At 46.0% G+C, this 24,946-nt stretch overlaps 2 protein-coding genes across 33 annotated transcripts in view; one reads left to right on the top strand and one right to left on the bottom strand.

Moving 5' to 3' along the window:
- LOC128930265 (uncharacterized) overlaps positions 1–17,432 on the bottom strand; it is a 54,758-nt gene extending 37,326 nt beyond the window's left edge. For 12 of the 32 annotated variants that reach the window (XR_013530159.1, XR_013530153.1, XR_013530154.1 and 9 more), the window contains exons 1-5: positions 17,250–17,432; positions 8,912–9,126; positions 7,513–7,713; positions 4,698–4,787; positions 2,395–2,603 (exon numbers count right to left, since the gene is read on the bottom strand). The gene's annotated coding sequence lies outside the window, so the exon portion shown is untranslated. The remainder of the gene's footprint in view (positions 1–2,394; positions 2,604–4,697; positions 4,788–7,512; positions 7,714–8,911; positions 9,127–17,249) is intronic. The other 20 variants (XR_013530157.1, XR_013530152.1, XM_078357694.1 and 17 more) reach the window with 8 other exon arrangements.
- A 266-nt stretch (positions 17,433–17,698) lies between these two features.
- CBLN1 (cerebellin 1 precursor) lies at positions 17,699–21,529 on the top strand. Its single transcript, XM_002760927.5, has 3 exons — positions 17,699–18,274; positions 18,434–18,553; positions 19,863–21,529. Exons 1-3 carry the CDS (start codon positions 18,011–18,013, stop codon positions 20,058–20,060), a joined length of 582 nt encoding a protein of 193 aa, XP_002760973.1. The 5' UTR covers positions 17,699–18,010; the 3' UTR covers positions 20,061–21,529.
- The last annotated feature ends 3,417 nt before the right edge of the window (positions 21,530–24,946 follow it).

The following is a 24,946-nucleotide window of genomic DNA, read 5'->3' as shown; positions in this document are numbered from 1 at the left end:
ACATCTGTCTCCATGAACCTCTCAGAGCCTGTAAGCAACTCAACAGCCTTGAATTCTTTCCCTTCCTGCCTTAATGAGCTAAGGTTGTTTTACTACTTGAAACAAAGAGCCATGACTGATATAAAAACCAAGCCACATCTTTTTGACCCAAAGATTCTGGCATCCTCAAATACTCATCTCATTTGAAGTTAAAAATAAATCCATGTTTGAGCATCTACTCTGTTTCAGTTACTGTGCCAGGTGTTAAAAAGCTAACTAAGAGTGACAAGTAAATAACTATCATTGCCATGATAAACAGAGAATGGAATCTTGGTTTTAGAAATACGAATACAAAATGACTAATTCTGCCTGGAAGGGGCTGGAACATTTCAAAGAGGTAGTGAGCTGGGCCAGTGGAAGAGCATAGGCAAGGAATAGTGGTGTGAAGTTGCCTGGCATGTTGAGAGAAGAGAGACGGGCTCAGAAGGATTGCGGTAGGGCAGAGAGGGGGTCACTGAAGGTGAGGCTGGGAAAGTGAGCCGCCAAGGCTCAAATGCAAACGGAACTTAATTTTCTGTGCAAGCAGGAGAAGCCACTGACATGGGTTTGGAAGATGGATTGAAGGTTGGGTGGGGGGAATGGAAGCAAGAAACCCTCTCTCAAGAGGCTATCTACCCACAGCCAAGGCCATGAGATTGAAAATGAAGGCAGATATTTGAGAAATAGTTAAAGAGACATGAGGGGTTGCTGCCCTGTGGGTGTGGAGAGCTGAGGAGAATTCAAAGATGATCCTCATGTCCCAGCTGGAAGAAGCAGGCAGTGGCAATGTTTCTAATATATGCAACTCATCACATAGCACAGGTTTGGGGCGGAGAGAGAAAAATGACATGGGCTTTAGGCATGCCCAGATCTTTCCTCATTTAGGCATTTACTAATACATGCATTTTCTAAGCTGATACCTTGCATTTAATCACTGGTCCATTCAGAAGAGAGAATGAGGTTGCTTTAAACCTGGTTGCTATCATTTGACTTCCTTGCTATTTCACAGGGCTATTTTATTTGCTACCGGTATACCAAAGCCGTAAACTGCACAGTCATCCAGGATATTGTTGGTTGGAACATATAATTCTTTGGAAGGGCTAAAAGTCAGTTCTTTACATTCTCTCCATATGAACCTTCTCTCCACCCTAGGGTTGATCCACTTATTTAGTCCACTGCCAGTACCGCACTAGAACCCGGGCAATCACTGGACTTCAGGAACAATACTAGCCGTCTCTGTTCTGTCTGCTGTTGACTAGCCCTGCTCCATTCCTGACCCTGATTTCTCCTGCCAAGCTCAATTTTTTGAGAGCTGATGGCAAGCCATGGCTTCCCAAAACATTATTTTTAGGTCAACTTATAAATTTCAAGAACATATTTGGCTCCGCTTCCTGAGATACTAAGCCTACTTCTTGACAGCATTTGCCTTTGTTGTAAATAGCAAAGTTCTTCTAGCTGAAGTATGTGGATGTGGTGTCTGATGACATCTTTAGCTTGGATTCTAAAAAGGCACTACCACTGTGCATTTGGCTAAAGGGAACACATGCTACCCATGAATGCCTTCCATTTACAAATGCTCAGCTAGCACACAAAGCTAAGGCAATGCAATAAGTACTATCCTACAATGTTACTCATTTCTGAAAGCACAAAATGATGACTGGTATAGCTTTGGAGATGTTTTCTGGAAACCAAATACAGGAACAGCTTTGTTATTCCACACCTACAGCGTCAGAAGAGGCACAGTCTTTTATTCATGTTTGAACATCCTTCCTTCTTGAACAATCATCTACAAAGTGAAATGATTCTCTACTAGACCAGGAGCAATTTGAGGACAGAATCAGTTTCTAATCCATATTCTAAATCCACACTACCTGGCACAATGCATGTTACATGTTAGGGTCAAATAAGAGTTGGTTGAATTAACCAATAATACACAACAAGGGAATTCATAAAGAGAGGGGAGTAATTCCCTCAGCTTCAGTCACTGGGCAAGTGGAATTGCTTGGGTACTGGTCGTGCCTAAGACAGAGCTGGCGACTATTGTACTGTGATGCAAACATTTCAAATGAACAGGAAACGAGACTCACGGATAAGCAGTGTAGTCTTCAAGACAACACCGTCTTGGAGTTATAACCATGCTACATAAGCAATAAATTATGAAGGCTGAGCATGTGAATAAAATTTAATGTTGTCATAAATTTTACAACAAAGTTAAGCTGACACATTTAATGACATGCGTATCATTAGTGTGCAGCATTGTAATCAGACATTGATAATGAGCAGTTCACACCAGTGACTGTAAGTGTCTTTACTTGTGTTCAGCCAAACCAACCGCTTGGTATTATTTTCTCCCTTCTTTGTCATTAGTTTCCATACCTACAATAACCATCAGTGGTGCATCCAAGCTCCCTGAATACCAGCCTGCTGCAGGTAGCAGAGAGCTGCACTATAAGCCCAGGCTGCTCCCAAGAGCCGCTCCATCTGCACTGGGGCCCCACAGAGATGAAGGAATGCAATCACCGGAAGGATGGAGAATGTTCTCTGTATCACCGTCAAGTCGGAAGGAGTGGAGGGCAAGAGTCCACCTGGTTCAAGTGGAGACAGGGAAAGAGCGAGAGAGCCTGGGCTGAGAAGGCCATTGCTCAAAAAAGACAGCTCCAAATGCCAAATCTACAGCAATTGTACAGCCCAAACATCTCTGAGCAATAGGTCTCTGGTTCTCTTGATGTCTAGACCAACAATTCCCAGTTTGTTATTCTCAGGGAAGAAGCCAAGATATCCAGAGACTCTCATTCTGCTATTAAATTCTAATCTGAATTACATTAAAATGATTAGGCCAAACAGCCTTGGCGAAATCAGGAAGGCACATTCACACTAAAGTGAAAATGACTCACAGCTCTTTTGCTATTTTTGGGGTGGGGAGGTGCTTTAGAACATAAGGGGAACTAAAGAATATTCCCGTTAAATACAAGGCCGAGAAAAGGGAAACTAGTGGTGACCGAGACAAATCATCTCTTTTACACTTGGCCTGCTCTACCTATTACAACTCCGGGGTGAGGTGGGAACAAAAAGATGCTGTGTATCGAAGCATCTTATGCCATCCTGCTGTAGTGGGGTGCAGTTTGGAGGGGTCACTGATCAAGCAGAGACCCACAGAGTGTTTTGTTCCAAGCTAGAAACAGAAATGCATAAAATACATCCTTTCCAGCATCAGCAGGGAACCGAGTAGTGGTAGTGGAGACCTATTCCAAACAAGAAAGAGGACCACGAGAGGTAGAGTGCCAAGACCCTACATCCCAGTGCCACTGCTCATGACTATAATTTTGGGTAGGTCACTTAAAGTCTCTGGACTTCAGTTTTGCCATCTGTGAAATGGGGATAATACTATCCATCATAAAACTGGTTATGAGGCTCATCACGTAGGGCATGTCTGGGACAATGCGCTGCTAATGGTTAAGAACACAGCTTCCATTTTCTGTTCTTGTGTAGGTGGGTGATGAAAAATGAGAACACATGGACACAGAAAGGGGAGTACTAAACACTGGGGTCTATTGGGGGGAAAAGGGGAGGGCCAGTGGGAGGGGGAGGTGGGGAGGGATAGCCTGGGGAGAAATGCCAAGTGTGGGTGAAGGGGAGAAGAAAAGCAAAGCACACTGCCATGTGTGTACCTACGCAACTGTCTTGCATGCTCTGCTCATGTACCCCAAAACCTATAATCCAATAAAAAATTAAAAAAAAAACAAAAAACAAGACAATAAAAAAAAAAAAAAAAAAAAAAAAAGAACACAGCTTCCAGGGTCTGACTGAACAGGCTGAAATCCCTGCTCAGCACGTTCCAGCAAGGCCCTGGGCGATCTATTTAACTTTTGTTTTCTTACCTGTAGGCCAAGACAAAAGTACTTACTTTGTAAGATTATCTCAATGATTAATTGTAATAATGCATGCAGAGAATGAAGCACGGTACTTGTTATTTGTTAGACTAGCTATTAAAATGTATAAAATACAGAGTACTATAAGGATTTTAGGATATTACAAAGACTCTTTGCTTGCCGCAATAGTTCTGGGCCCTTTCAGATAGCTAAAGGCAGAATTCGTATAGGTAAATGTGGTGTTCTAGTCTCTGCTCTGGATACAGAGGGCTTACCCTGTTACTAAAGTTGTTTAGTAAACGTTGAACTGTCATGAGGCCTAACAGTTAGTTCTAGTTACTAGATAAAACATTTGCTTTGAATGGTATTTCAATTGCCAGGTTCCAGATTATTCTGGTTCACAAACTCTTCTTCGTATTTTACAAAGAGGCTAAAACCAGTATGCTATCACAGAACAGATGTGCCATTTTCAAGGTATATTAAACCATGATTCACTATAAAATTGCTCCTACTGGCAACAAATTCAGAGCAGACTGGACTTTATTTGGTAAAGAAACATTGAGTGGAAGAGAAAGGACATTATTTAGGTATTTTCATTTTCAAATTACTGTGGTTTAAACCTGATCAGCCATCGTTACCCATCTTTGGTCTGCTAAATAAAGGATTCAGTACATTTCTAATTTACAGAAATTCTTTTAACAAAAGAAAACTGAATTTGATGGCCAAATCAACATTAAGCATTATACACTTAAAAAACCACAGGCAAAGACACAAACATGATGGCACTAACTTTTGTTACAGTATGCTTACCTGTGGTCTCCTCTCAACCATGTTCTTTCATGTTAAGCTTCCAACATAATGTGAAAATGAAGCAGACACATTTTGCAAAGCAAAGCATACCTTAAGCAAAATATTATACATCTCAAATTAACATTGTTACAAAGTCTTAAAATTTAATAATTTTATTAGTTTAAAAGTTTGGATGTCTGAGTCCTTCTATCCCAAAACAAGATCTCTGACAGACTTCCATAGCTGTGTAATACCATGTTCACATGACCCTTTCTAAAATTACAAATCTGAATATACCATATGAGGATAAATTCCATCTTTTTGAAAACATTCAGGAAAATGAGGTTGGTATTTATAAAATGAAGCTGTCCTTGGGTGATATCCTAAGACATGTCAAGCCAATCAGCTTCTAACTGTAAAAAAAATATTGGTAGGAACAAAAGTTGGGTGGGAGAGGAGTAGCTTAACTTTCTGTTAGGTGATGGGAAAGAAACAGTAATACCATATCTCAATAAAATGGGATTTAAAAATATTTAAAATACTAACTCACTGAACTGACAAAGAAATATAAATCATTCAGAAATAAACTCATTAGGTCATCAAATCCTGTTAAATCTCCAATTGGGAAGAGCAAGGTGTACAATCCATTTATTCAAACTCATGGGCTCCCTTTGCACACCGTCAGTTTACTCCTTAGCATGTTATTAACACACATTTTCCAAAGGATGTATTAGTAAATTGTACACATCTACTTCTTGGCACCATCATACAACATATGCACTCTTCTCATAGTTAAAACGTGGATGGTATGAAAATTAGAAAAATAAATGCCTATTACTACGTCATGGTCAGGTTTAAGGCACGTGAATTTTATCTTCATACAAAAGATTAAAACCTAGATATGAAAAGGTAGTGCAGTATCAGTGACACATTACCCCTCAGTTCCCAAAATGTCACATCACAAAAATATCCTGTAATTGCTTGTGGCTTATTCCTTGGCTTTCCTCTTTTCTCTCTGCATCTTTGTAACAATTTTTTAAAACTGGAAATATAATTGTTGGCAATGCTAACAGCTGCAGAAATGATTACAAGGTGTGGAGAAGCTTAACGGGAACGTCAAGAATCTGTTTCTGGCAGTAATACATATGGAACATCGTTCAGGACAAAAGAGAAGAAGAAAAAAAGGAGAGGCGTTTATCATCTTTAAGAATTTTCAAACTAAACCTCATTGCTTAATAGTAAAATGAAGATTCCATATTTAAAGTTAAGTCACAGCTAACTACTTGCTAAAGCATGACATCACCATCATTGGAATCAGTGGAAGTGTCTTTTTGAAGGATGGTGTTGCAGGAGAATCCAGACAGGTTTTTAGAGCCAGGGGATAGAAAATAATTCTACCTCTGTCAGTTGAAAGACCTTAGGCAAATAAGTTTACCTCTGCTGGATTACACCCCAAAGTTTGGACATTCAAAAATGTGATATTAATAACCACATGAAAGTCTCATGTTGAGGTAAATACATATTTGTTGGTGAAAGATATGTTGGTTCTTAAAAAGACCGCACTCTGCAAATGTAGGCTATTGTTTTTTTGTCAGTTGTCAAATTCTATCCAGCTATACACACCTGTGTGGCCTCCTAATGGTGTCTTTCCAATGGTTAAAGGTTTATCAATAAGACAGTTTTTCTAATGGAATTAACCCGATGCTTTTCTTAAACATGTAACCTTGAGTTCACCTCACAAAATGATGCTTTGATTAGAGCAATGTACATAATAAAGGTTACCTAATTTCTTAGACACTAGACATCATTCACAAAAAAGAGAAGTGATTTTGAAAGGAATGTACTTGCACTGGGAAGAAAAGTTTTCTAGTTCTAATGATGAATGATGTATTGGTGAAAGCAAAGGAACAGCCTGTCTTAGAGGCACTCTACGAGCTTCCTCACATGTGATTTGCAAGGCTGAAAAAGAGGGAAAAATGCCTCGACGGTGCCAATGGTGAGAAAACACCAAAACTACAAAGCAGGTTTCAAAAACTATACTCATAACCAAGGAAAATAATAAAGCAATGTGTTTACTCTACAAATTTCCCTCCATAGTTTATACATTTTATAATTTCTGTAAATGCAGCCTATAATAATTTTGCATCTTGCTTTTTTTTACATTTAATATCAAATGGATTTTTAAAGGGCATTTGAAAATTAAATACATAGGGAAATATACATCAAATGGAAAAATGCAGTGAGTGATGGAGATATCATGAAGCACCCCAAATATTCTCATCTCATTGAACAGAAACAAACATGTTCTCATTTAGAATGAGTGGGAGTAAACTGATTTAGGCCTCTATATTTAACCTCTAGGCAAAAAAGGTAGTCCCATCTAGCAACAATATTATGGGGAACAAAAGAAAAAAATAACTCTCTAAATTTGCAGTAGGGTCTTTCTTTTGGAAGTTTAAATCCCATCTATTACCAGCTCCGTGCTTCAGGCCGAAAATGGATCTCCCTGAAGGAATGACAGAATTTTTGCCAAGTGACTAGGATATATACACCATTTTCTTTGCACAGTGAGACATATGCTTTAAAGAAAACTGGTTCAAAACAGGCAAGTGGGTTTCCACAAAATAAATGAGAGCCCCATCAAGGGTTTCCTCTTCAGGGCTTTGGGTCTGTGCTTGCGTGGTGGCTCTTTGTTTCATCTATGGGTAATGGCGCCACACAGTTTTTATAATTTCTTACACTAATGAACTGCTATAAATTTGTTTTTGGTATTCCAGAGAGTCCTAACTTCAGCTTCTGGGCCATGCTGAGGAGGCACCCCATATTCTAGACTTACCTTTTGCAAGGTGTACTCTCAGCATTGTGGGTGATTTCCATGGGAAAATATTCTATTTAAAAAACTACTGTCCCAGCATAAAATAAAAAATCATCTATGAAGATGCAGGAGACTCGGAAAGCTTTCAGTTATGTTCGCACAAGCACAATGTCAAAGCCTCCTTTCCCCACTCCACAGGGGGGTCAGGAAGAGAGTACTCAGCTGTGAGAAAAGACATACAGAAGAATTCATGTAGTCATGGGAGCAGGGGCATGGTAGATCCTCCAAAGAGGATGTGTCAGACACTTCATGAGCCCAAGTGTGCTGTAGGGTCTGACCGGCAAGATGCTGGTTCACTGATGTAAAGGAGGGAGGGAAAAAGCTTCAACCAACTAGAAAAACAGTCTCTATGCATGCTATTTTTTATTTTAAATGCAGGTATCAATTCCTTCTCTCAGAGAGTACATTTTAAAATAGGACATATTTTTAAAAATATTTAAAGGGCACATTAAAATTAAAAACTTTTCAAGACATAAAAGGTATGAATTTTCCTTAATCCTTGAGGAAAAGTTTCTTTTCTCATCCATGTAAATCATTGATTTTGTTTTTCTTTACCTCCTTTATTACTCTACATTGGAAAAATAAACTTTTCCTACACTAAGAAAAAGGAAACCACTCTCAGTTGACAAAATGTACTAATGCAACACAATGATTACCTTCACCTTTAATTTACAGGCAGCCAAATTCAAAATCCCTAAAGTGGCTTAAACTTAAAAAATGGCAATGACAACCTAAAAGGTATAATGTTGATTGGAATAGAGATTTAATTGAAAATGGAAAATTATCAATTTTCCAATTAAATCTCTAGATAGAAATTTTAAAAATTAAAAATCATATTTAAGAAAAGCCAAATATTGAGTTGTGAGTTATCTTTTTAAGGATGCTTCAGCAGAACAAACAAAGGCTTTCACAATTGTGTAGCAGCCTGGATTAGGTGGGTACCCTGACCAAGGAGATGGGGATGATCTGGCTTTAGTATTCCAGTGATAAAGTTTATAATGAGAATCACATGTTGCTATGAAACCCGGTCTCTTCCTCAGACGCCTTCCACAGAAGGCAAGAAGCTTGGTCAGTTGTTTGCTGATGATACCTGGTTCCACCAACAAAAAATATCTGTCACATGGTGGGTAGTCAAAATACATTTGTTGAATATATATAGAAAAAAAGAGAAATGTATGGTATGTTTGTGAAGCTGTGTCAACTGTGTGTACACTGCTATTGAGGTACACGAAGAGTCTTTGTTTTAAATTTGAGAATGAGGACTTTCAGTGGACTATATCTATAAAAATAAATGACAGACATTATTGTCTGAAATTTTGTACAGCAAGAGAAGAAAAACCACCAGAAAGAGCCAACTCACCTGATAGGCCTGGATCAAGCATGTGGTCATGAAGAACACCTTGGGACTCTAACTCTGGCACTCCTGCAAGCTGGGTACCTGGGCAGGAGGACAGCAGCAGCACTCATGAACTGGGCAGCATCTGTCAGTGAGGGTTGATTGCACGGATTCTCTCATCCCAGCCTTATAATTGGCACATCAGGTAGATACTTTTTCTGACTTTGCTGATGAGAAAACTATGCACAGAGGTCATATAGCTTAACAAAGGGCTCTCAACTAATGAACACTAAAATGGGATTTTAGCCTTTCTTTGTTTCTGGTCTTAAAGCCAGTACCCAAGAACCACTGCACTGAATATATTGTTTCAGAGAAACTTATACTTCCTGGGTCTCGGTCTTTAAAAAGTGAGCAGTTAACTTAATAAGAATTAAGGATCAATGATTAAGGTTCAAGGCACTCCAAAATTCTGATCTTTATTGAAAAGGCTATGGAAGCCTCACGTTCACAATTCCCTATCATCTTGATATTCTTGGTTCATTAAATATTGGAAACCAACTTCATAGTAATTGAGGTCAGAAAAAAGTACTCATGACATTTTAGAATGTGGTGACAAAGCCACAGATACATTTCGATGCACCTGTAATGACTTAAAACTGTTACAGCATGCAGTATGTTACCACAACAACCAAAGAAATACTAATTCACTCAGTCTGTTTTTCTAGACCAGTAAACACTAGGATTAAATAGATATTTTCATTGAATTTATTCTAGCTTTCATTGCCATTTATAGATAGCTTACTTGTCAAAGATTACTTTCTAATTGTTTTGTTTCCTAACTAGCCTGTAATACTTTGGTAAGGGCCTCAAATAATAGTAGACAGTAGGTGTAAAATCGATGGTTACCCTGAATGGATAACTAAAAGGATGCCTCGTTGGTATCTATATCTTGAAATACACTTTATTGTGCCTTGCTTTCAATCTGTGACTTTAAAATCTAGAAATCACCTATTTTATGTGATAACAATAAAATCCTTCTTTGTTGTAAACATGTGCAAATAAAGTTTACAAGCTTAAAAAATTAAATAGGAACACTTTTACACTGTTGGTGGGAGCGTAAATTAGTTCAACCATTGTGGAAGACAGTATGGTGATTTCTCAAGGGCCTAGAAACAGAAATTCCATTTGACCCAGCGATCCCATTACTGGATATATATCCAAAAGATTATACTATTATAAAGACACATGCACATGTATGTTCACTGTAGCACCCGTTTACAATAGCAAAGACTTGGAACCAACCCAAATGCCCATTGATGATAGACTGGACAGGGAAAATGTGGCACATATACACCATGGAATACTGTGCAGCCATAAAAAAACGATGAGTTCCTGTCCTTTGCAGGGACATGGATGAACCTGGAAACCATCATTCTCAGCAAACTGATACAAGAACAACAAGAACAGAAAATCAAACACCGCATGTTCTCACGCATAGACCGGTGTTGAACAATGAGAACACATGGACACAGGGAGGGGAGCATCACACACTGTGATCTGTTGGTGGGAACTTGAGGAGGGACAGTGTGGGGTAGGGAGTTGGGGAGGGACAACACGGGGAGTAATGCCAGATATAGGTTATGGGGATGGAGGCAGCAAACCACATTGCTATGAATGTACCTATGCAACAATCCTGCATATTCTTCACATGTACCCCAGAACCTAAACTAAATAGCAGTAATTGTCAAGCTTTCCAATAGCGAAACACATTTTGGTAAGGTTTTCATTTTACAAAAACTCAAAATGGCTTTATGAGTTCACAAAATAATGTGGTATTCCTCAAGATATTAGCATATTCTTACACTGTAAGAGCATTCAGGCCAGGCGTGGTGGCTCACGCCTGTAATCCCAGCACTTTGGGAGGCCGAGGCGGGTGGATCACGAGGTCAAGAGATTGAGACCATCCTGCTCAACATGGTGAAACCCCATCTCTACTAAAAATACAAAAAATTAGCTGGGCACGGTGGCGCGTGCCTGTAATCCCAGCTACTCGGGAGGCTGAGGCAGGAGAATTGCCTGAACCCAGGAGGCGGAGGTTGTGGTGAGCCGAGATGGCGCCATTGCACTCCAGCCTGGGTAACAAGAGCGAAACTCTGTCTCAAAAACAAAAAAGAGCATTCAGTAAAATTTACTTGGAGATTGAGCATTTGTTTCTTTAAGAAATACTTCTTTCAGTATTTTTACTTTAATATTATAAAAGCTATAATTTACTTTAATATTATGAAATCTATAATTACATTCAGATCCAGTAACTATTCCAGTAGTTAATTTTTAAAACTTATGACGAATAGTTTTGTTTAAAATATGTAACTTTGGTAATATGAAAATCTGAATTTGTAATAAAGAAGAGTTTGCATTTCTGATTTTTTTCTGATACACCAGTGATGGAATAACTAATGGTTCCACAGAGGACAAAATGTCTCAAATCTGTTGGCTCCGAAGGTGAAGCGAGATTTTGTACGGATACTTTGTTCCCTGAGATGCCAGGAGGAAATGGAATTAAACTCACATAGCTCAAATGGAGAGGTTTTAATGAAGGGACAACCTTCAGAGGTGTTGGCAGGGTCAGGGGGAATCAACAAGAGATTTTTAGAACTCACGACTGGCAAACCTTCCCATGAAGATGGAGAGGCAGGAAGAAGTGTTACTGGAGTGAGAGCTTGAGCCCAGGGGAGGAGGATGGGCCACGGAGCACGAGGCACTATCCTGAAAGAATCCTCTGCCAGAAACTTTTCAGGGTCATTTCTTCACACTCTCTGCAGGGAAGCAGGGAGACAGCAGGAAGAAATATCCTGACCTTGCTCTCTTCCCTCTGCTGGTGCCTTCCATCGGCCAAATCCACCCAGAGGCCAGTTGGTGGCAGTTAGCTTCCAGGGGCAAGAGGAGGGAAGAGGAGGGCAGAGACTAGCTCAGGGGTGGGGTAGCATGTACATTGGGGGCTCAGTTGTTCAAGTACCTGTTACTGAGGCCTGATGAGGGTGGGAAGACCAAGCTCCTCTGACCGAATTTCTAAGAAATCTACCAGAAATAACATTTGGGGATTTTTTTCCACTTAATGATTTTTTTTTTAAATCCTCTCTCTCAGCCCCATTTCCCATGCATTTTCCTCCCTTCAAGCTGTGTTTAAATTCCTTCTTTCATTTTCCTTCTGGTAACAAAGAAATCTGTGGTTCAAAAGACTTTTCTCTAAGACTCCATCCTGTTAGTTCTCTGAGCTGTGGGAAGTATTTATACAATTGCCAGTGAATAGAAGATCCAGGAAATTTCCTTAAGATCCCTGACAAAATTGCTGATAACTTGCCCCACATGTTAATACAGCCACTCACGGATGACAACACTTACCATTTCTTTGATAAATGCCAAATGCATTTCAAGTATATACCTGAAATAGTTGTTTAAATGCTTTCTAACCTATTCATTTTATATATGTGCATGTGTCCGTTTTGCATATCTTCTGATGATAGGACAAATGTAAATAAATCAAAGAATAATCAAAGCTACCATTTTCAAGAAGCCTTCTTTGTAGAACCAGAAGAGTCTTAAATAGGCTTGTCAGGTATGCGTCTCTTCTTATCGCTCAACACCAAGCCCTGCAGGCCAGGCATCGTGTGGGTCATCTTTACTGTAGGCCCAGGTCCTGAAACGGCGTCGGGTACATGCAGGTACTCCATAGATGTTTGCTGAATTGGCTAAACCTTGGTTTGTCCCCATAATCAACCACTGCAAACAGCACACAGATAATTACTTGTTGGAAAGATTCCAGCTAGTGTTTGATGTTACCTATGTGGTTTTCTCTCAGGAACAGCTCTGTAGGGTTACATTATTTTCTGTTTTTTTTCTTTGACCTTAATATCATCTACTTCAATAATAGCTTCATACAAAATTTCTACCAGCACATGCCACAGCAGATTCAAGGCCTTGTTTTAAAAATGGTGCCAGTAGCTCTTAATTTAGAATATATATAGTCTCTCCTGAACATGGGCTAAGAAAATGCATAATTTGGTAATAACAGAAGAGCTGAAGACACTTTAAATATATTGTTTCATTTCTATAAGATAAAAACACTTAAGAATAAAAATGTTATCAACAGACCTGTCCTTCATTAAAAAGTAAAACTGTGTTTTCCTGCATCTTATTAAAGTGTCCAATTACAAACTATTTTGAACTGTAACTTTTAAAAATGTAAACAGCAAAAATGTTGTATTTAAAAAGAATTTGAACAGGCAAAAAAAAAAAAAAAAATACATCCAGAAGATAAAGGTTTTGGTGACAGTTAAAATACTATTTAATCTTTGGACAACTTGGAATCATTCCTACATTTTATAGTCTAGTTTAGGCATTAATTTGAAATAATCTTGAATCTTGAAATCCTAAATCTAACACTCTTCATAACAAAGTAGCCTTTCTCTTCTGCTTTATGAGCAAATGGACTAAATACCAGGGAATGGTACTGTCTGGGCTTTTGAAACAAGACTGAAAGAGATGAAATCCTGTTTGATATGTATAAACATTAGAAAATCCATTTTGAATTAATAAAAGGATAAATTCATTCTATATCCTGTGAGAAAATGGTTCCCTTTCCTAAAAATGTTCTCTCGTTCCAACAATAGAGGGTTGGTTTTTTCCAGGGTGTGGTGTGGAGAGTGTGGGGTGGACGGAGTTGCCACGAATATGGCATCTAGCAAGATTGCTGTTATATTCATTTCTCAAAATGCACTGTGGTAGGAAATTTAGAACGCAGTGAGAGAAAATAAACCTTTGACTTTAAAATAGGAGGCCACATTTAAAGCAGCAGGTAAAGTATAAAAACAGTAACAGTATAAATTCTTTATCTGCAATCTTACAGTTTCCTAAATCTCTGTAACACATCACTTTAAAAGCCTCAGAGAAGTGGTTCTATAATTATTTACCAATAATTCAACCCCTCAAAAGCCTTAGCAAGTTAAACCTTATAGTCTCACATTTTAGAAATGACCCAATTTGATCCTTTTATTCTTCAGAATCTCTTTCTCAAATTTTCATTTGTTTTCATTAATTGGTAAATAATGAGAAATTTTAGGTACCTTTCCACAAAGAAATGAAATTTCCACCTTATCAGGAACCTAACAAATGAAGAGATAGAAATCAATTCCAACAGAATATTACCAAAGAAATCTTTTGGTATAGACTGTTACAATTATTTATTTATATTTATCTGGCTCTACTGTTTGAGGTACATTTCCACTTCAAAGCTAAACCTCAAATAACATCATAGTGATGCTTAGCTGTGGTCTTGAAGACCGAAAAAAACCATCTATTGTCACACATCTATTGTCTTGACTACTGTATCTGTTTTTATCACCATTCTGATAGTCTGCAATGCATTGCAGCTCTCCCTTTGGGAAGGACTAAAGGAGACATCTGCTGGTTCCGCTTGCTCGGCATCCCTGCCCTAATTTTCCTTTGGAGAACCCCTTTGTTCTAGGCCACGTGAAGCTAATGCCAAACCCCATTCCAGGGGATGCACCTGAATCCAACCTCGATCATCTAAATAGTCTCTTCTCCATGTTTAGAGAAGAGCAAGCGACTTAAACCGCCCTCGGAGGAACAGACCTGGGACTTCAGCTGCAAATATTGAAGAATATGTGTTCTTCTTTCTTGCTAGGACTAAGCTGGTAGTACGTTCTACGAGGCTATCATATGGAAACAACTTGTCTGAAAATGGAGCCACAACTGTGAAACTTATCCTGGTAACCTTGATTGATAGATCCAGAGATCCAGCCCTACCTTAAATGGCAGGACCTAACTTGAGGCTTTTTGCATCAACCAAATAAAGTCCTTAAGCCAGTTTAAGTCGGTTTTGTCACTTGCAGCTAGCTAAAAGAATTCGGACTCTAACGATGTGACAATAGCAAAAACGAACATGACTGCTTTTAAGGTTTCTAATGGATTTTCCTTCCTATATACAGGATTTCATTTAATCCTCACAGTTCAGAAAATCACGTGTCTATTAACATTCATTATTTTGAACACATACTATGTGGACAAGGGACAGGGAAAGCCAAAGGAGTAATCAATGTGAAATCTCACTTATATGGGAGGGAAGTGGAAGTTACTCAGGGCACTTAACAGATATCATCAAATGAAAGAATAAACAGTATGGGAGAGCCAGGAGGTGATATTTCACCAATTCCTGGATGAAAAATTAGGAGATGAACTCTGGCAGCCTAATGAGAATGGCTCAAGCAACAGGACACAGAGAGGGAGTTAGGTTAGACATGGAGTTCTTTAGAGTTTTCACCTCTGCATGGGTGCAGCTGTTGTCAGTGCGACAGGGAAAAAGGAAGGGGCTGGGTTTGCAAGGCAGGGAGGGAGGAGACTGCGAGTCAGTGAAACAGGGCCCTTAGAATGACAAGTCTGAACCAGAGAGGCTAAGACTGAAAATACGAGATGGGTAACCACTGGCATATAGATGGCAGTTCAGGCTTGGGCAATGCCCACCCGAGCGTCAGCATGAAGTGCTGAGGAGGAGGCTGGCCACCACCTCCCTCTGGGTAATTGTAACGCTGCTTGTGAGCTCCTGAAAACAGGTTCTTTCACTGCCCCCATCTCTTGCTCTTGATTGCAACCCAACATTCAGGAGGTACCCAGTAAATACCTTGGAGTGATGGAAAACGCAGCACCAGGGCACTGAGAAGCCCCCAGGGCGCCAGGGGCTGGTTCTATAAGGGTGCCCCTCACGGTCCCCTTCAGCGCGCGGCCAGAGCTGCCAGTCTTGGCCGCTACCCAGGATGCAGTCTCATTATTCAGCTCTCACCTCTTAAATTAGTGCCTGCTCTCACATTAGATGTAATCACAGCTGGCAACGTTTTCTGGGGATGTCTCAGAAAAATCTGAGTTGAAAAAAATATTTTTGTGTCATTTAAATTCAAAGTAAAATTGCTGTTTCTTCCCCGCCCCTTCCTTTCCTCCTGGCCCATCCAGCGACCCGGCAGGGCTCACAACCGAGGCAGGGGTCGGAGGAGAGATTTCCTCCATATAATTCCTTAAACAGCTATAAATGAAATCTCAAAAAAAAAAAAAAAAAAAGAGATCTAGAAGCATAGACGTGGCTGCTGGCGATCCCAAAGCTGGGGGACAGCGTGCTCTGGGAATGGCCAGCCGGGCCAGAGGCGAGCCCCTAGGCCGAGGGCAGGAACGCTCTGCCTGTGTCCCGCGTCTCTACAGCTCCCGAGGCTGTGCTGGCTTCACCGAGCACGCCAGGTTCAAGGTCGCCCGGCGGGGACCCGAGCGCCTAGAGCCGGTGGGCAGCGTTCCAGCCAGCCTCAGCCTGGGGTCCGGAGCCGCGCTTCTGCTTTGGACTTGACTGACAGGTCCGCTCGCCCTCCCGCTGCCAGGTTACCCGCCCGCGTTCACCCTTCAGGGCTGGTATCTCCCGCACCCGGGCTGGAACGCCTGGAGCGCGCCCTTCCTCTCCCAATCTCGGCAGCTCTCCACTCTCCCCGAAACTTGGCGAAGCTGCATTTTGACTTTCACGTTTTTGACTAGGTGTGTGTAGTTCCAAGTCCATACTTGGGGCGAATATCCACTTAGGGTAAAAATTATTCTCGAAAAATTGCCCATAAATCTCAGGATCTGGTGTCTACACTCAAGGAAAGGCTGTGCAGGTACGTGCGAATAAAGCACGCCTTAAGGGTGCACAGTAAATAAAAAGTATGAATACAAAATGTAAATTTTAAGTGCAAAATAGAAAAGCAGTACTTGTTACCGCCCCGCACGCTGGATTTTAAGGGGCACGAAGGCTAGCCTCGGCTGCTTTTGCTCAGCCCCGCGTCCTCAGCACCCAGCTCAGTACCCGGTATTCCGTACCGGTTCAGTGATCTCTCCTGAATAAGTGAACAAATGAAGAAATGAATGAAGGACCGCTGGATCTGACCCCCGCGGCCGGCGGGGCAGTCGCTGCGGGAGGCAGGAGAGAGTGAGAGGTCAAGCTCCGCCGTCGCGGCCGCCAGCTGGGGCACGGGGAGCGGAGACGCTTGGCGCCCCGACTCCGCACCGAGTCCCCGCGGCGAATGCCAGGCCAGCGGCTCCTGGGCACCACGTGCGCCTACCCGGAGCCGCGCAGGCCCCGCCCCGCCGCGCGCGCACGCGCCCAGCAACCCGGCCGCCGCGACCCTGCGCTGGCTCGCCCCGCGCGCCGGCTGCCCTCGCGCCCGCGCCCGCTGGGGGGCGCTCCTCTCCCACCCGGCGCGCCCACACGCGGGCGGGCTCATCGCAGCCCTCAGCGGTTCCACTCCCGACCCCGGCGCGTGCCGCCTCCTACCTGAGGGCCGACGAGGGGGGCGGGCGAGAGGGCCTAGGGGGCGGAACAGGATCGAGGCTCCAGGCGGGAGGCGAGAAAGCGAGCGGCCACGGCGGACCCTCCGGGCGCGGACGCGGGCGCGCGCCCGCGCTCCCCGCCCGCGCTCCCTTCTTCGACTCCCGGCCAGAGCCCAACCCTGCTGCCGCGCGCCGCCCGCCTCGCCGCGCCTAATAACAACGGCGCCCGGGGTCAGGTGGCCGCGCGCGGACAGCGCCACTATTGGCTCGGTGGGGAGCGCGGGGCGTCAGGATTGGCTGAGGGGCGTGGCCACCGCCGGGGCGGGGGCGGGGCCGTGGAGGGAGGCGGGCCGGGAGGCGGCGGGGGGCGGGGCCAGGCCGCGATCCGCGCCTTTGTGCCCGGCGCGCGCTCTCCGCCCGCTCCGGCTGCGGCGCCGGCTGCATCAATAATTCAGAGCAGCGGTGGCGGCGGCAGCGGCGGGTGCGGGCAGGAGGCGGCGGCAGCAGCGGGACCGAGCAGTAGCGGCTATGCATCCAAGTGCGGCTGGGCAGCCGCGGCACCCCTGAGGCCCGGGCGGGGCTCCGGGAACACTGCGCTAAGGGGACGCTCGTCCCGGAGTGCGAGGAAGAGCAGTAGCGTCCAGAGCGGCGGCGGCGGAGCTGCGCAGGGAGCTGAGGAGGGGGCTTCGGAGCGGGACTGGGGCGGGGGGGCAGCTGGCGCAAGCAGCCCCGGGGGTGGGGGGCGGGGTGGGCGCCGGCGGCGCGATGCTGGGCGTCGTGGAGCTGCTGCTGCTGGGGGCTGCGTGGCTGGCGGGCCCGGCCCGCGGGCAGAATGAAACGGAGCCCATCGTGCTGGAGGGCAAGTGCCTGGTGGTGTGCGACTCCAACCCCACGTCGGACCCCACGGGCACAGCCCTGGGCATCTCTGTGCGCTCCGGCAGCGCCAAGGTCGCTTTCTCCGCCATCAGGAGCACCAACCACGAGCCGTCCGAGATGAGTAATCGCACCATGATCATCTACTTCGACCAGGTGAGTGCTCTGTCCTCCCGCGGCGTGCAGATTGGGCTGGTTAGGGAGGGGTGGATGGAAGACCGATGCCCGGTCCTCTCCAAGGGCTCTGCAGAGGCGCAGGGACAACAGTCCGGGACCGATTCCTGCCCGCTCCCCTTCGTTCCCGTCTCGTTGTAGGTACTAGTGAACATTGGGAACAACTTTGATTCAGAACGCAGCACTTTCATCGCCCCGCGCAAAGGGATCTACAGTTTTAACTTCCACGTGGTAAAAGTCTACAACAGACAGACCATCCAGGTCAGCTGCTGCCTCGGGCTGGGCCCTGGCCCCGTAGGGGGTAACTGGCTGTAGGGGTGCTCGGGCTGTTCGGAGGTGGAAGACAGAAGCGGCGGCTGCATGTGCTTCGGGCTGCTTGGAGGGACAAATAGCGGGGCCTCTCAGTTCTGCGGCTTCAGCTGCCCTCTGCTATCCCTGTCTCTGGCTCTTGGGATCCAGCCCCGTAACCCCCCGAGGCAGAATTTTCTGCCTCCGCCTTCTGGGAGCCTCCGAAGGGTTGCTGGACTGCAGCGACTTCCTTGTAACAGCTGTTGTTAGCGCCCCATACAGCTGCCACTTGGGGAACCTTCCGAGACTCCCCGGGAAGTACTGTCGACAGTACCCCCGATCCCTTGCCCCAGCTCGGAAGCCTAGGAGGCTGCTAGTGTGCTTGTCTTCAGCACCACGGACAGGGCACCTGTTTTCCCCACTTGCCCCCAATTCCCACCCTATGCTGATTCTGGGTTTTTGAGCTAGCAGCGTTTGGTCCTGGAGGGTGAGGGGAGGAGAGAAGAGGGAGGGAGGGGGCGTTAGTGCCACTCTCTCCCGGCTCCAGCCTTGTCCCAGCAAGCACTCGCCTGCTCTCCAGGTACCTAAAGGTGTCCAGATTTCCCTTGGGCGCCCAGAGAAGCGGGACACACAGCTGGGGAGAGGGCGCAGGCCCTTGGCTGACGCTGCCACCACAAGGGCAAAACCAGGCAGTGGCGGGCGCGGTTGGATGGGGGCGGGAATTGAGCCCGTGGTTTGGAGAGGAAATACGGAGTGCCGCTGGGAGCGAAATTTCTAATCAGAAATCACAGTGTCTTCTCCACTGTGTCCTGATAACTGGGACCAGGCGGGATCAGGGGCTTTTTGTTTGTTCATTTTTGTTTTTTCGGGAGCGCTGGAGGGACCTCGAGTTGCTGGGTGTTTTTGTTTGTTGTTTGTTTTTTGAGGCTGAGGGGAAACCGGAGAGAGGTCAAAGGTCTCAGGTCGCTAGAGCCACCTCACGGGTTTATTAAATTGGATCATAGAGCACAGTCCAGATTCACTTGGAGCGCTCATTTGAGAATCTGGAATAAGAGCAACTCCCGTTTTGGGAACAGATCCTTCCTCTCACCCAGGTGTTAGGTCTTTCGCCTCACTGGAGCCTCAGCAGTAAGCTGCAAAGCCCCTTTCCTCCTTTCGTCCCCCTACCCCTCCATGCTTCCAGGCCTTACAGGATGTTAGCCGAGTGCGGGGAGGTTCACTCCACCGCAGCTTCGGTGCCTGCCTAGGTTGCGCCTCTGAATCGGGCCTTTCTCTTTCTCAGGTGAGCCTCATGCTAAACGGGTGGCCAGTGATTTCAGCCTTCGCTGGTGATCAGGACGTGACCCGGGAGGCCGCCAGCAACGGAGTCCTAATCCAAATGGAGAAAGGCGACCGAGCATACCTCAAGCTAGAGCGGGGAAACTTGATGGGGGGCTGGAAGTACTCGACCTTCTCTGGATTCCTCGTGTTTCCTCTCTGACTGGCTCATAGCCGGAAGGGAGGCAGGGAGAGGGCGAAGCCAGGAAGGGGAGTGAGAAAGAGGCTGAAATTAAGAGGGCGAGAAAGCAGCACGACTTGAAACTTCCTACAGGTTCCCTAACTGTATCTGAGTAAAAAGGTGCAAGCCCGGCGGTGGGACAACTTTGTCCATTTCCTTATTAGGAGAAATAAATTCCGCTTAGCTCTGCGCACTCCCATTTCCAAAAATAAACTAGCCTCCCCATGCCAGTTACAGTAATCAAGAAAGAGACTGCCTTGTCATTGTTTCTTATCCCCAACTTCATGTTCCCTGCAAATTATTTAAAGAAACTATGTATTTCGCTACATAATCTGAAATCTTTCTCCCAAGCCCCCTCTGAATTCTTCTACCTACTGAAATCTAATATATTCCCCACCCCCAACCGTTTTTTCCATTTGGAGAGGGGGTAAGTTTTTTATTTATTTATTTATTATTTGGATGGGGGAGGTAGTTTTAATTTGGCAAGTGTTGCTCTTCTTAAAACACCGCTCAAGTTAATTAGCTGAAGATACTTTGAATCCTCGGCTACTTGTTAGCAGAGAAAGGACTCACCCTTAGTGGTGACTGGTTTAAAAATATGAATATATATCATTTGTACACGAAGAACTCTTCCCAGTGGAAACTGGCTGTGTTTCCGTATTTCTATGTCCTATTCGGAGTGATCGTGAAATCTAAGGCTGCTTGATGTTCTGATGCTTGTCAATGCCGTCGTGCTCTGTGGCTCCATGAAACGCCACGGAGCTTCTTCCGGACGCTTCCTCTTCCTCTGTAACATACGTGTGAATAGCCAAGATTTAATTTTGCTTTAATCCAATAAAGTCGAAGTGGGACTTTTATTTTTCTGAAATAGCTTTCTAAACTCGGCATCTTCTCCAGCTGCGAGGTTGGGGGTCGGGGGTGCCTGAGGGCGAGGTTCGGAGGGGCAGGAGACTTCGGGGAACGCAACCAGAGAAAGGCCTGGGCGCGAGGGCTTCATCTCAGAGCCGGCCTTGCGCTCCTTCCTGCGCCAGGCCGGGGCCAGCACTGTATTCGCCTGTGTTCACAGCTTTGGGGCAAAAGAAATGTGGCGGAAATCCTGCTAGGCCAGTTGCGGCCGCCCGCCCGGGAGCGAAGTTTGATTTTTTTCTTTGCGTTCCAAATGCATCAGGAATAGTTCCAGTTTGAGGACCCAAACCATCCTGCCTGGAGCGGCAGACGCCACACGCCTTCTGTCCCTGGATGTCTCCCACGGTGTCTGCCCGGCAGTTCCCGAAGCAGCATAAGTTTTATATACCGCCTCTGAATCCGGAGTCCACCCGCCGCATACTCTGGCGCCCAGGACCTATGAATCTGCTCATTCACAGGACTTCATTCAAGAGGTTCGTCCAGGAGTCTTGATTGTATCGGAACATAATGTGAAAGCAAAATTGAAATAAACGACTTCGTTTTAAGGCTGACCCAGTTGCTTCAGCAGCGGGGAGGTCGGGAGCAGCCTAGAGCCAAGGGCGGGGAGCTGGGAGCTGCAGCCGGGTGGGTCCCTGCAGTTGTGGTTCATTTCAGAGAAACTTTTTCCTGGCTCAGTATTCAGGAATGAATTTAATTTTCTCCAGGGGCGTGGGGAGAAGGGAGAGTTAATAATAGAAAAATAAGCAACGTTTCTCGGATGGATGTATCCCAGTGGCTCCTTCGAGTTAGAAATTCACGGAGCACAGGGCCTCTGTTGAAACCCGGGCTCGCTCTTCTCCGCGTGCAATCGGGAGAGCCTCGGAGCAGCTCTTGCGGGAGCCCTCGCAGCCCAGTGGCTCCGGGTCCGCTCCTATCTCTGGTAGGGACTTCGCCCGGCAAGGAGTGGACCCAGTACTTTTCTGTTTCGGTCCAATAGTTTCCCTTCTACCCTGTCAGGCCCCAGGGAAGTGGGAATGAGAAAGAATAAAGGGCCTTAAAGGGATTTAAAAGAAAAACTGTGCTTTTAACTAAGAGACGTGCTTTCTCAGCACTCTCGGAGACAGTTGGAGCCTTTGGCAACAAAACTAGCTCGACCCAGCAGCTCTGCTGGAGCACAGTCAGCCCTCCTGGCACGTGGAGACCCTACAGTCAGTAGGGTGCGCTTAGGCGCGAGGGTCTGGGGTCCCGCAGGTTGAAAAGGCACTGCTCAAGGAAGCTGCCCCTGAACGGAAGGTGCTCGCTGGGCTGCAGGTGGGTGGGTCACCTCTCTTCCTTAGGGCGAGAACCACTAGGGTTCTGGTCTCCATGGCTTCCTGTTCTGTGGGACCACCAGGCTCTGTGCCAGTGGAGTGACTTTGGCAAGTCCCCTCTCAGGCCCTAAATTTTCCCATCCAAATCAAGACAGGGAAAAATCTAAACATCTCCCAGAGTTCCTCCTGCTCTGTGGATCCAGCCCTCCTGTACTCCAGACCAGGAGTCTGCAGATTCTTTTGCCTGGGTGAGTCCTGGAGTGCTAGGCCTCTGGCTAGGGTACAGATCAGGGAAAACCTGTGCATCCCAGAACTGGGGCTCTCTCCTGATCCCCAGCTCTGGAGCCTGGAAGGTGAGTACAGTGGGAGCAAATTGTCCCCAAGTTGGAAGGAGAGGGGTTGATTTTCCTTTGATTCTGCTGTAGCTCTGCAGACCTCCTTCCTGGGAAAGGATTCCTGCCTCCCACAATGTCCAGACTTGGTAGTGGAGACCCTTCTTAATTGAGCTCTAGACTCCCTCTTCTTTCTCCACCTGCTGACTCCTTCCCTTGCCATTGGATGACTTCATCTGCCATTGTTGTCTTTATGCCTCCACACCTGCTGTTCTGATTGAAGTTCAAGCATCCCTTCTCTCCTTCACTTTGCAAAATCCTGTCTTGCTGAGGACCCAAGAAGCCCAGCTGAAAGGCTGCCTCCTCTGGGAAGGTGTTCTGTCCACCCAGCACAAGCATTGCTTCCCTGAGTTTCAACGCCCCTTTTGCATCTTCCAACCAGGCCTTGTTTCATGCTAGTTGGGAAGGGAGACATCTGGGGCTGGGCTTGTCTTTTACTTTGTGTGGGTTCCACAGGGCAGAGGCAGCCCACACAGCACTTAAGTGCTAACTTGGTGAGCTGCCCCAGAGGGCTTTCGTAAGATGTGGGGCTCCATGTCTCCCAAACTGCCCTTACCATCAGGCCTGAGCCTCCCAGTGGCCTGAGTGGGGCTGTGGATAGCTCTCCCCAGGGACCTGGAGGTTCAAGGCCTTAGGGGGATGGAAAAGGAGGGACACTAGGTAGAGACTACCTTCCTGCCCCCAGCCAGAGGTTAGGGAGGGGACCGATTCTGAAACCTACACCTCACAGTGGCATCCTTTAATGCCTAGAATCCTTTGGGCTCTTGCGGATCTGGGCCCCACCTCTTGCTTTCACCTAAAATAAAATCCTACGGATCAGAGTCTGTAGGGGTTCCAAGGCCACTTCCTCATTCATTCTTATCCTGGTTCCAAAGGCTCCTCCCCAGCCCAGGTCATCTTGGTCACCTCCTTGGAGAAGACTTCCATGCCTTTCTTCTCCAGCCTCCCTCTTTGGAGTGTGTGGCCTCTATTACCAGCCTGCCTCCTCCTTCCCCGCACCTCGCCAGTTCTCCCAAGGGCAGAGGCTATGTCTTACTCTGTGTAGCGTTTCCAGCACCCAGTCAGGCTTAAAGGTACGGTGAGAGGAACTCAGGGAGGCTTCTAGGACCCAACGAGCCCAGACCTGGCTACTCCGCCCCGGTTCTCCACACTGCGCTAAGCGCGGGGGAGCCGCGCAGGCGAGGAGCCCAGGGTGATCACTGTGGTCTCTGCTGTCTGCGTAGCAGCGCCCGGATGCTCTGGGCCCCGCGCCGGCCCCCCAGCTCGCTTGCTCCCCAGCCGCTGCTTCTACCGTTAGCCGAGCTGGGAGCGCGCCTTCCAAGCTGCACTGGAGCGCTAAATGCTCAGAGCCCAGGGGCATCCGCTCCTAATGAGAACATAATTACCCAGATGGAGAGGGAGCCTCACCCCGTTCCCTAATTGTTGCCTTAATGGGGTGGTGGTGGCGGATGGTGCAGGGTGGAGGGAAGGCGTGGGACTCTGTCACAGGTTGTAGGTTGGGTCCTGGGCCGCTTGGACCCAGTGGAAGACGAAGGACCCTACGCTGCGGACGTGTGCCCAGCACTTGGCCTCTGGCTTCATATGATACCTTAGAATACTCTTCCCGAATCTAAGCCTTACTTCAGGGGACTTTCACAAATGCGAGAGGTGGGCTGGAAGACGTCTCGTGTTACTTCCAGGCGGTCTTACTTTTCTGATCAGTGTTGGTGAGTCTAAGCCTTCCTCCTGGTGTCCAGCCACCCACCTTCTGCAGGTGCTGGGCCTAGTCACCTCCACAGGCTTTCAAACAAAACATTGAAACCTAATATTGACTCTGGGTGAGGAAGTTGGGGAGCAGGAGCAGTGGTGCCCTGGAACCCAAGGTCAAACAGATGGAAAACTCAGGCACATCCCTTTGAGCTAATTCCGAGAAAAAAAAAAAAAAAAAAAAGGCGGGGCCTGGTGGGATTGCCCAGGGGCAATTACAAAGGTCTCTCAATCTCTTTGCATAGCCAATACATACACATTCCCCGTGATCCTCAGCGTCTTCGCATTTTAAATGGGAACCACAATGCCTTTACAACAGGGTAGTTGTGAAGACTGTGCTAAAAGGTCCAGAAAGTGATCATCACTGCCTGACACACAGTAGGTGCTGAATAAGTGGAGCAACACTAGGGAGCGATGGATACCTGGCGTATCCCAGTCACAGAAAGAGGACATACAGGAACATCTGGGTGGATTCCCAGCGGCATCAAACAGATGTGAAAACCGAAACCAGAGAGCAAGCGAACCTGAATGGGGA

Source organism: Callithrix jacchus, chromosome 20 (genome assembly GCF_049354715.1).
Source record: "Callithrix jacchus isolate 240 chromosome 20, calJac240_pri, whole genome shotgun sequence".
NCBI classification, from domain to species: Eukaryota; Metazoa; Chordata; class Mammalia; order Primates; family Cebidae; genus Callithrix; species Callithrix jacchus.
The sequence above is the reverse complement of the archived record's forward strand: the minus strand, read 5'-3'. Positions and strand labels throughout refer to the sequence as shown.